Source organism: Nilaparvata lugens, chromosome X, assembly GCF_014356525.2.
Source record: "Nilaparvata lugens isolate BPH chromosome X, ASM1435652v1, whole genome shotgun sequence".
In the NCBI taxonomy this organism is placed as follows: Eukaryota; Metazoa; Arthropoda; class Insecta; order Hemiptera; family Delphacidae; genus Nilaparvata; species Nilaparvata lugens.
The window spans coordinates 95,274,234-95,286,774 of NC_052518.1; the positions used below are offsets into that span (position 1 = coordinate 95,274,234).

Sequence of the window (12,541 nt, forward strand, 5' to 3'; positions counted from 1 at the left end):
CAATTCAATTTCTCTGAAGACCGATGATGAAGAATGAAGGTTTTCGGTTCGAAGTGTTGAAAGAGCTTCTTTGAAAATATCTGCGTTTATTTTATCATATTGCTGTAAAAGATTTTTCAATTCAATCATGCAATTTAGAAAGTTATGATGCTTGCTATCTTCTGGTAGATAACCTCTTGGGCATACTTTTTCTTCTGGCCGATCTGGTTCTGGAATATTGAGAAAATTCATGCTGTTAGTGCCCCTATGATAAAATATATATTTCAAATGATTAGTTGATAAGATAAAACTGAGTAAATCAATTGAGGATAAATCTGCTAGCTGGCTGAATTCATCTATGCCTACGACAAGTGGATAATTCATTGATGCCCATTCATTTATTTCCAATAGCACTTTTTTAATTTCTTCTAGAGCATTATAATCATTTACGGGCAACAGGTAATTCCGAATTAATTGTTTACTGTCAGGCGTGTTGATTGTTTTCAGTAAGATCGCCGAGCATTTATTTTGTAGACTAATTGGCTCAAGGCTACACCACTCCTCTAGCGTCAGCGATTTTGACTTTAGTACGTGCGAGAATCCATCTGAGACTCGAATCTTATTTTCTCCTACGTAAGCAAACGCTAAATTAATATCGGAATATTCACCGTAATTCTGAATTAATGATACTCTACTTTTTGACGTTTGTTTATTTACATGTAGCTTATTTATCTTTTTTAGAGATTTTTCAATAGTCGACGGCTCTCTTTTATTGATGCTAGGCTTAATTAGAGTTTCTTTTTTCAATATCCTATTTTTCATTTTTTTAAGCAATCCCATAGTTTGTTCTATCAATAACTTGTTGCAGTGCTCTTCTATAACATGGGCATTTTGCGTCATTGGCTTTATGATTAGCTGGCTTATTATTCTTTTTACAATTAATACAAGTTGGAATTTCCTTTTCGGAAGGGCAGTTTTTAGAATTATGTCCTATAACTGAACAGTGCCCGCAGACATCCTGTTCTTTTTTACAATGCTTCATCACGTGATTGAACCCATGGCACCGGAAGCATCTCTGAGCTACAGTATAGTCGCTTGCTTTGCAGCATGTAAAGTCGATAAACAGCTTTACCTTGTTAATTATTAGTTTCCTTATTTCAGGATCGCATTCAAACACCCAATGAAGGGTATCTTTATCTCTTGGGCCTAACTTGAATGATGGGACGCAGCCTTTGACAAAGTCTTCTTTTTGGATTCCCGAGTTATAGAAATTCTTTTCATAATGATCTCTGACAGCTCCTCTTTATTTACATCTGATGGGACATCGTACAAGATTATCCTTGGCTTCTTGTTTGCAGGCTCCATGATTTTATCCCTCCTTTTGTAAGCTTTTGTTTGTTAGTATTTTTTTCTTATCATCCAATGTATCCAGAACAATAAGAAGGCCGCCGCCTCGAACATTAACAGTTTTCTTTACTCTTATATTTTCTTTCTTTGGAATGTTTTCCTTCAGACTTTTCCTTATTTTTTCACTACTCTGCTTCTCATTATCTCCTACCAATTCCAATTTTGTTGGTTTTAGAAGAAGTACATGCTCTTTAGGTTGGATTTTTTTTACGTTTCCTATTTTTTCTGCTGTTGATGCCTTCTTTGGTAACTTAATCACTTCAGCAAAACTGGGTGGTTTATTACTGATTTCCTGAATTTTTTTATTTAAGCTGACTATTGTTTCTTGTAACTTTGGGGCACCTGAATTGAGATTTTCTGTCAACTGACTGATAGTAATAGCCCTTGTTTCGATTCTAACGACAGATTCCGTTGTTTCAACTAACATCTCTGAAAATCTATCATAATCTACTCTTAAAAGTTTCTTTCTCTCATATTCAACTGCAGCCCATTTTTTAAAATCCAAGAGTTTATTATATAGTTCCTCAATATCCTTTTTGAATTCATTGGCCATAACTTCACTTATAGTATTCATATTATTACCTTTTTGCAGCTCCACCTCCTGGTTCTGTTTCTGCTCCAAAGGGCTGATGGTAACGTCTTGTTGAAACGCCTCTCCTTCTTCTTTGTCCTCCTCTTCTTCGTATTCTGGAATCACTCCATATGGTGGTTTTTTTGGTGATTGCATTTGTTGAAAAGACACCACACTATAATGTTGATGGTACTACACTATATAGCTGATGTTTAACTAACACTATTCTATTGACCTACTTTCCACTGTTATTGAAAGCTACTCTACTCACTAATTTAGATGTTTACTGTACGACTGCTCGACTACGACTACTATAGTTTAACATTCTACTATAGTTTATTCTACTATAGTTTATTCTACTATAGTTTGACGCCACTGGAGCGGCGTCAAACAAGTCAATGTTCTAGCAAAAATGCAAGACACTATTGATGTTGATGGAATTTAATTCGTTATTTCAACGGAATTCATCTCGTTATGCACTGCTTTCAAGTGAAACTACTTTCTTCATTGTGTATGTGCCACAGGTGGTCATATCTGAATGCCACCTTTATTTCATTTCAAACTAATTATAATAATTTCCTTTATTTATGTATGTATATAGCTTGTAAGTTTCACAGTCGTCACCATAACAATAAAAATATAATATAAATGCGCTATACAATACTAACATAGATATTACGTTGAATTACTAGGGTGCAGGAACATTACAGCAACTTTTTTGAAGAACAGAAAATGGAAATCTACAAAAATCAACACCCTGGCTCACTATAGTGCAACTCACGCTTCAGCGGTTTCCAAACAATAGCTGTAACACAAAGGTCGATCACAACCAGATCCTATATCCGTTACAGGTCAGTTGAAAATACTATAAGAAAACTTAAATTTCGTTGAAGGGGAAAACATCAAATTTTTGAAGGTTCAGTGAGACAAGTAGAATGTGATAGCATTTAAACAAAATTCAAATATCTCAAATTTCATATTCGAAAAATTCTGTGTTGTAGAAGATTTTCCCTATCATTGTTCTAAGGTCCCAAATGTTGTCCAGACATTGGCCCATATGAATAAAACCAGAGCAAATGCTCATGAGCAAGAGCATGGAGCATAAGGTTTTGCTCATGAGCAAAAGGTAGAAGCAAAAGCATTTGCTCATTTTTATATGAATAAGCTTTACCTTATACTCTTACCTTATGCTCCTGAACTCTGGAGCAAATGCTCACGTAATTTAAAGATTTTTCATCAGCTGATTCGCTTTTGTAGCCTTCCTTTGTTTTTATAGCTCACGGAAACGCTAAATATGCAAGTAGGGTGCAACGCTTGTGTTTGCGTCGTCTGCTCTGTTTTCTATTTATGAATAGAGTTTTAGGTTAGTAGAGTTTAGAATTTTGAAATAATAGCGTGAAAAAATGTCATCTCAATAATAATTTTCAGCATATTCTTATAATATCGATAGCCTTCTTATAATCTTCTTCACTCTCATCTTCTTAAATGCCTATTTCCTATTTTGTGATGGTTATCTTCATATCGGATAGGTATCTTTTGTATTTATTCTTTTGTAGGGATAATGGTGATATACATCATGGTTGAATCTAAAATGAGTTTTATAGTTCTCAACTATTGGTTGTGATCGTATCTGGTATAGTTTCCTCTTCCTCATACGAATTAGTTTAGCCATTTTACTATGAGAAAAAGGTGATAAGCTGCTCTAGACTAGACTCACCTTTTTTGAAGCATTTGCTTCAAAAGTTGAGAAAATGCTCTAGTTTATTCATACAATTTTGAGCAAAAGCTTTTACTCTTGAGAAAATGCTCAAACTATTTTTTTGATGAGCATGAGCAAAAGGTTTTACTCACGTTTATTCATAGAAAATGAAGCAAATGCTCCATATTGTAGAAGTATAAGCAAATGCTCAACTTTATTCATATGACCCATAGTCTACTAGCTACTAGGGGCAGAATCCCGCCGATTGCATGGAAGTTTATTCATCTCATCAATTCACCAACGCACTTTCAATTACCACGCACAAGCGAAAAACTCATGTGGGCATCCTCCGCAATAAAAAAACAGTGATAATTGGATTATTCATGATTCACTACACTCACCCAACAAAATAAAGAATTGAAGTTTGAAGTGTGCCAGATAGATAGGAGACACTAGTGTTCTATATCTCTCACCGAAAAAGTTTAACAAAAAATTCGCTAATGTGCCCGCACCCCTACTTCACTACTGCCTACTAAATTATTACTTACATTACTAGTTCGCAGGTATCAGTTCGGTAGATGGAGACAAGCTCATCATCGCCACCTGTTATCAATAACCTACAATCAGGAGAAAATCTCGCAGTTCTCATTCCTCCACCAGAAACCTGGAATCCATTCCTCAGAACAGAGCCCGTCTGAAAAACATATATTGTCTACTTATTAATTTCAATCAACTAGCTACAAATCTAATCAATATTCCTTTTAGTCCATCAACAGATCAGAGCATCAGTACCTGATTTTCGGTAAATATTAGAAACTCTTGTAAGATGAGAATAAATTCGAAGCTAAGTGTAAAATCTCTCGGTTGCATATAAGCCTGTTAGATTTTAACTTTGATTAAATGCCCACGAGAGCTAATCGGAGAAGTCGTCTTGTCTCGTTGTTGATTATCCATCTTGTTTTCACTGGAATTATTACTATTGTATTCTTATATAACTTTAAAGTGAAAAAACACTCACATTCTTTGGTGTGGCGACGACCGTTTCGTGATGGTGTTGCACATTCTCAAGCCAAACAGAAACTAAAGTACGGTATTTAAGGTTATGAGGGGTCACTTCTTATCTACAAGTACTCCATAGAATCAGAAGTATTCTTTGATTGGTTCTCGTGGAATTTAATAATGATTAAAATTTAACAGGCTTTTTTATAACCGTGTCTACATTTAAAAAAAAAATCACTTGGGTAACCTACAAATAAAACAGCCTCAAATTGAAAGAGTATACTAGATGAAATTCCTAGCATTGCATGTGAGGATATTAGCCAGGTTGATAATATACCGCAACTGAGAGTCTAGTTTGGATGTACATTAAATTCAATTAAATGCACCTTGGAAATGTGTGTTTTTTTAAATCTATTAGAACAATTTCCAACGGCAAGTACACTTGAACACTGGAATCAACAAATGAACATTATTGACGTCTTAAAACAAATTTATTTTTCGAATTGAAAACATTTTTAAGTGGAACCACTTACTTTTTTGCAGTGATGACGTTAAGACCTGTTGTTGATAATCTTCAGACAGAGGTTTGTCTAAGGCTCAACTCACACTTACGCGACTCAGGTCGAGAAGAGACACACTCGACTCTAGTCGAGAGCAAGTGTTTTCAAATGGGTGACGTCGCGGAGACTAGAATCGACTGGTCTGAGTGTCACCATTTGGAAACACATGCTCTCGACTAGAGTCGATTCTCTTCTAGACATGAGTCGCGTAGGTGTGAGTTGAGCCTAAGTGTTTTTAATTGGAAGTTTACATTTTTAGTGTAGTTATAGTTAAGTTATAGTGAAAAAGGAAATAGATTCACAACACATAAATGTATATCTAACGGTTATACTGCAAGTGAACTCATATTGTGAACATAAAAAAGATACTATCTAACTCGATTTATAATTTGAGTCAGTGAATTAGAATCTATAACACAATATTTTTATCGACTGTTGAGTACTGACCTGAACATCCCAAATGAGAGCTGTACCATCCAGTGAGCATGTGGCAAGTAGCTTTCCATCGGAAGAGAACTCCAGTTGGTTTATGGTGTATCGATGGCCTTCCAAAGGGGACAGATCTGCTTCAACGAAACGATCATTCTTTTTCCTCCACAACAAAACGTTCCTTCCACTGAAAATAACAACGCACCACATCAACATTGATTCATTTAATATTTTCATTTTCTATGGTCACTAAATTACATTAATTGGACATCAAATTCAATTTTTGTTCAAATTTGTTCCTACACTCGGCCTTTGCACGAATTTCCTCTCCTGTTTAATGAAATTTCTAAAACTGGACTAATTATTTTAAACTATTCACCAATACGTTCTAAAATTGTCAAATATTAAGTAAAGTTTTGAAATTTTATGTTTTGAAATGTTTTATTGGCAGAAATATAAAATTACAACATCTAAAGGTGCGTACAGACTTTAGCTCTGCTCCGCAACCGAACGTTACTCCAGCAGAGCGATTGATGATCGACCGGGCAGCAAGAGTGGTTCGACCGGGGAACGCGAGAAGATCTAAAATCTTCCGTAACGTTCATGATGGGTGCGACTGCAGAGCGGGGGCGGAGCGACTGCGGTATGATGGAGGAACGAGGGCGGTACGAGGGCGGAGCGTGCTCGGTGCGGGTTGGAAGCGCGTATATGTGTACGCAGCTTAAAGGTGCGTACAGATATACGCACCGCGAACATGAGCAATTCACTTTTAATCAGCTGACTACATCTGTATTTTTACAGAAACGGTAAGATACAGATATAAAAAGCTTGGAATCAGCTGATTAAAAGTGAATTGCTCATGTTCGCAGCGCGTATATCTGTACGCACCTTTAGAAATACATAATAAAAGCAATACAAATTTTACAACATGGGAAAATACTATTACAAAATAAAATGCAATGACAATTGAGTATTTGCATCTCGAGGTACTAAACCTGTTTGAGATGGTGATATAAAATTAATTACAAAACCAGCTATAAACTGTAGTTACTGAGGCCGACAGTCGCATATGAAGTGACACATATTACATAACAGTATCGATGATTTATCATTTTTAGCTTCGAAGTATATTGTACAATATTATGATATACAAGTTTATAAAGATTTACAAGTTTAATTTTTAGTCCAATGGAAGCGGATTCAAGTTCTTATCTTGAATGCTTATTGAGATATTTATTTATAAAAAGCAGTAAATAATAATTTGACCTGATTATTTTCCGTCAGAGCCTTTTTCATAACAGTTTCTTCTCTCTATAATAAAATAATATATATAATACCGTATAATTAAATAAATTTAGTTTGGAAGAGAACCGTATAAGCGTTCATTTTTTTCTGAAATCATGCACAATTACATGGGATATCCCATAAATTATATATTCTATAAATTATAGTCATATCTCAATAATCATTGAAAAGATAATTTTTTGGTTCCTCTATTATGTTTCAAGATTGTCAAATCTAATGATAATTTTCATACCGGTATTTGAATATTGTTTTTTATGTAGTTAAAGTTCTTTGTTTCAATTGTTTTCTCATTAGGGGAAAATAAATTGATAAATTTTATTTAGAGAATCGGTTAGTTCTATTGTATCTTGATTATATTCAGTGTGAAGCAGGCTATCACTCACAAAGACTCTCCAAACAAATGTTTACCTTATATTGTAATAAAACACTTTTTATGTGTTAGCCTACACACATAAAATAAAGGTCCATATTCAATGTTACAAAATGTGAGAACATAATTATTCATTCTCTGAATATATTTTAAGTGTAAAATACTTCTGAATATACACCGTGATTCAAAAAGGATACCACAACTTTGAAAATTGATAACTTTGCAAAGGATAAACGGAGAGTGGAGCACTATCCGTCATCGATTCGAGGAAGCTCTAAAGTTTTTTTTAGTTCCTTATTTGGAGCACCACCCCATTGGCACTCATCTGCCAAAACTATCCGAGACAATGGATCGGCCGCCAAGCAGCTCGAGACAGAGCACTTCATCACTGGCCTCCAAGAAGCCCTGACCTCACCCCCTGCGATTTTTCTATGAGGGTACGTTAAAGATAAGGTGTATCGACCGGCTCTACCAGCTAACATTGAGTAGCTCAGACAAGAAATAACAGCAGCTATACAAACTGTTACGCCCGATATGCTACTGAGGGTGTGCAACGAGTTCAAGTATCGTATTAATATCACTCGAGTGTCTGGAGGGGGTTACATTGAACATTTGTGAACTTGTTTTCTAGAGGGGAAAAACTTATTTTAATACTCTTCATTTTTATTTATAACTCAAGTTTCTATTATGTTTCCTTGATTGAATACAGATTTTCAAAGTTGTGGTATTCTTTTTGAATGATGATGTATTAATTTTTTTTTTAAATCTCAACTCATTGCTAGCGAACAGACTAATTGTCTATGCCAGCAATGTCAATAAAATAATAAAAAGTTTTAGACCAATTTTGTTTTCAAATTTTACCACATTATTTCTGTTTATATTGTTTCATATAATGGCTTCAGGATGCTCTGTAGAGAAAAGATAAATACTTGTATTATTTTATAAAATGGCAAATATTATAAATTGAATTGAATTTTCAGCTTCATTACATTTTATAACAGTGACAGACTCTTTTAGCTTAAATAAGTTAAGAAACATGCTCCTGCTACTCCCGTTGGACGGGTGACCATGAAAAGTCTATAAATTTGAAATAACATTATTTATGAGTTGTCAATAGCTTCCCGATGGTTCGGAACCCCCCTACGACCATTCATCTCTCATTATCATCTTTTCCACAACCACTAAAAGTTGGAGTGTAGAGTATAGAGTTTGACTTGAGCAATAGATTTGTAATAAAAAGAGTCGTAGAATCAGTACAGATTCTACAAAAACAAGAATCTGATATTCAATTATATACACAAAATACAACATTTCTGCTGAACATGTTTTAAATTTGATTATGCGTGGGTAATGAGATAAGATTGATGATAACATTATTTAAAATGCATAAGCTTGGCGGGATTCATACCCAAAACAGCTACTCCGGCATCAGTTTTGATATGACTAAGCCACCGCTGTCTGCATTTTATTGAACCAAAATTCTTCTAGTGCAAGTGACTTGACCAATTTACTCATCGAAAAAAAAACAGTTTACTCAGCTCATGAAATTTTCAGTGAATTTTACAGCCCCTTATTTTTGCACAGAGATGCATATGTCTTGAAATTTAAGAACTGTTAAACATCATGAATGACACTTGACGAAAATATTTCAAATATCTAGACAAGTAAATGATTAAAATATTCCAACCTTCCACCAGCAGCTAACAGACAGTTTCCGAGGAAATCACAACTGTTGAAGCAATTATTTGTTGTGTCAAGTCTCTGCCATAATTTGACCTGATTATTTTCCATCAGAGCCTTTTTCATAACAGTTTCTTCTCTCTGTAATAAAATAATATATCATTTTATAAAATCACTTCACTCACATGGGCTACTTTTGTTGAAATTAATAAAAACAATATAAAAACTTGAAGTACCCTTTTATTATTTAAAGTATTTCAACGACTAGTTTCGACCATAGGTCATTTTCAAGTTGAAAATTCAAGTTATTTAACTTAAAAAATTGAAAATGACCTATGGTTAGAACTAGTCGTTAAAATATTTTAATGTTTTTAATAAAGGGTACTACAGGTTTTTATATTGTTTTTATTAATTTAATATAATACTGTATAGATGAACAAATGTAGTTTGGAATAGAACTCCATATAAATAAACGTTCATTTTTTTCTTCTGAAGAGACTCTGCATAGTTATTATAGTGAACACTTCCTAAATAAATGTATCTTATGTATGTACTTTGGAGTAAAATTTATGTATGTTCATAATATATATCTACATAAAATGTATGTACAGCTATTATAAGATAGATACCGTTGACAATGAATCCACGGAAAAGGGATGAGAACAGCAAATCTAATAAATTGAAATTGTAGAATTTTTCAGTTGTTTAGTTTGAGAACTAGTCTGGATGTCATATTTTTACATCGTACAACCTGGGCCATGTTGCATGATAAAATACAATATTAGATGATTTAATATTTTTCTATTCTAATAACCAGATAACTACTGGTATCATTAGTTTGTATTTCATGCAATAGGCTCTAAGTAGATAAGATAAGATATATTTACTGATAATTGTTAAAAGGCTGTTGCCTATGGTAACATTTACAAAAATTGACAATATAAAATTGAATCAATCTTAAGAGATAAATAATTATTTAACAGTTCTGCATCAATATTAATCAATTACAAATTTCAAAGGAAATAATATAGTAAGTAGGCCCTACTACAAAATGCTGACAGGAGACGTCACATCTATTTTCAGCTTAAGTTCCACTTTCAAACTAATTTATATTTTTTTCAAAATTCTATACATTAGGACCGCAAACCTTGCTGTGCAAACCGCATGCTTGCAAATCGGCACTGTATTACGTTTACATTAGTTGTCATTGATTTTGAAAAGGTATTTTAATAGAACAAGATGACAGATGTGATTAAGTAACGACCCAATAATCAATATAATTGAGTACAAAGCAAGCCTTACCCCTTTACTAGCGGCTGGATTACTCGGTTTAACCAGGCAAGACTCTATTGATATAGAACCCATCAATGCCCAAATAAGCAACGATTTATCATTAGAACCTGGAAAATGAAATTGATAGGATTAAACAGATTTTACTGTTTTGCATTATACAGTCAAATCTTATTGAATATTTCGATTTAATTTTAATCAATAAATTCATCTTTAAAATTAACTTGGGTTCTTTAAGGAAGTTTTCCAAAATCTATATCAACTTAATATTGAAATATCTTTGAATATTGAATTCTCCTCAAACTGCTATTTCTAAAATAAATTGGTTATATGAATTGAATTTATTGTATCTGATTTTGCATAAAATTGATAATTAATAAAGATTTTAACATTTCCAAAGAAGACTACGGTATATTATTATAATTTGATTGTATGGTATGAGATGTAGTGGTATTTCTCCATACTTAAAAGAATAAGATGTTGATATTGTCAATACCAACATTAAAAGTGGTATTGACAATATCAGCATCTTATTCTTTCAATTGAAGACTATATTACATTAATGGTTAAGTTTTACTATTCGCTGTGGCTACAGTTACTCCATTCGCGTTCCGGTAAACATTTGCGCAGGCGCGGCTACCGCTATTTACATGTGCATTGTGGTGTTGATGGTTTTTGGTGACATGGTTATGATAACCTATCGTTTCAATGAAGTTAGTTAGAAATAAGTTAGTTAATAATGAAGTTAGTTAGTTACTTAGAAATCATAACCATGTGACCAAAAACCACAAGCACCACAATGCACATGTAAATAGCGGTAGCTGCGCATGCTCAAATGTTTACCGGAACTCGATACGAGCTACGGTTACCGTAACTGTAGCCACAGCGTTTACTATTTGGACTTTATCTGTTTTATTCACAATGAGATGCATAAAAGAACTTGGTTTAATTTCACTTTTTGACCTATAATGATCTTTTTCATTCACTATGATATAAGAGCTAAGTAATTGCACATCGCATGTCTGACATGATTACCAACTACTCATTCATTATAATATCCATTGGACTAACATCCACTTATTACCACTTATTACTTATTATCCACTTATCTACCCATTCCATGAGAATATCCAAATAGTTCCATGTTGTGGAATATCTCAAAATGATTGTCTTTTAGTAGCCTATATTTTGTTCTGCTATAAAGTTCTGGAAATGTTCAATAGTTATCGTTGGGAGTACAAAATTATGATTTTGATCCTTTTATAAAAGAGCAATAAAAAATCGTTGAATAACAAAGCATTTTATTCAATCGAGGAGATGCTGGTCTACAACTAAAATCCATAGTTGAAGTATTCAAGTATTTGCATTTTAATTTGTAATATTATATATAGTGTGTACATGATAAGTATCAATACTATTGTATTGAGATGAAGTGACTTTTATCAATGCAATTGTGTTTGTGACTTTAAGGCTCTAATCACACTACCTCGACTCAAATCATACGATTCCAGTCGAGGATACTCCAGTCTCTCGACCTTACGACATTCTTGCTCATTGTCACTACTTCAGTTCCATGCTACTTCATTTTCTAACCTTACTTTATTAAAAATATAAGATCTAATTCGTCAATACTTAGCATGTAACAAATTTTATAATAATTATTATGAATGTATTGTCTTATCTCATTCTTATTATTGCCTTATCTGAAATGATAAAACATCACTTTCATCAAACATAACCTCACTTTCATTAAAAATGCATGGTACAACGCAACTCAAGTTGAGGCTCGACCAACATGTCGAGTCGACGCTCGACTCTGTCTAGTCGTGTGGTCGCGGAGACTAGAACCAACTGGTCTGAGTGTCACCATTTGAAAACACATGCTGCGTCGAGAAGAGACTAGAGTGGCAGTCTCTTCTCGACTTGAGTCGCGTAAGTGTAAGTTGAGCCTAAAACATTTTTGTGCAGGAATTTCAAGATTATGGTTTGAATAGAGATTGACCTGGGATTTTTCGTTTATAAGGATTCAAAGAGACTTGTTGAAATTATTTGTACATCTTTTATATAATTTAGATGAGTAAACAAATTTTCTCAATTTCAGTGTTCAAAGTATTGAAATAAAAATTACAAATTAATTATACAATCGCAAGAGGAGTATTTTCAGCATGAAGATTTTTGTAAATGTGTAAAATAATATCAAATGAACTTGTTGAAATTATTTGTACATCTTTTATATATAATTTAGATGAGTA

General features: G+C 33.5%; 1 protein-coding gene across 1 annotated transcript in view; it reads right to left on the reverse strand.

Moving 5' to 3' along the window:
• The window catches only part of LOC111052835 (WD repeat, SAM and U-box domain-containing protein 1), a 54,547-nt gene that overhangs the window by 21,374 nt on the left and 20,632 nt on the right, over positions 1-12,541 (reverse strand). Inside the window, exons 7-11 of the mRNA XM_039442122.1 lie at positions 10,302-10,399; positions 9,007-9,140; positions 5,663-5,831; positions 4,205-4,350; positions 1,969-2,132 (exon numbers count right to left, since the gene is read on the reverse strand). Coding sequence (XP_039298056.1) covers positions 1,969-2,132; positions 4,205-4,350; positions 5,663-5,831; positions 9,007-9,140; positions 10,302-10,399 — 711 coding nt within the window. The remainder of the gene's footprint in view (positions 1-1,968; positions 2,133-4,204; positions 4,351-5,662; positions 5,832-9,006; positions 9,141-10,301; positions 10,400-12,541) is intronic.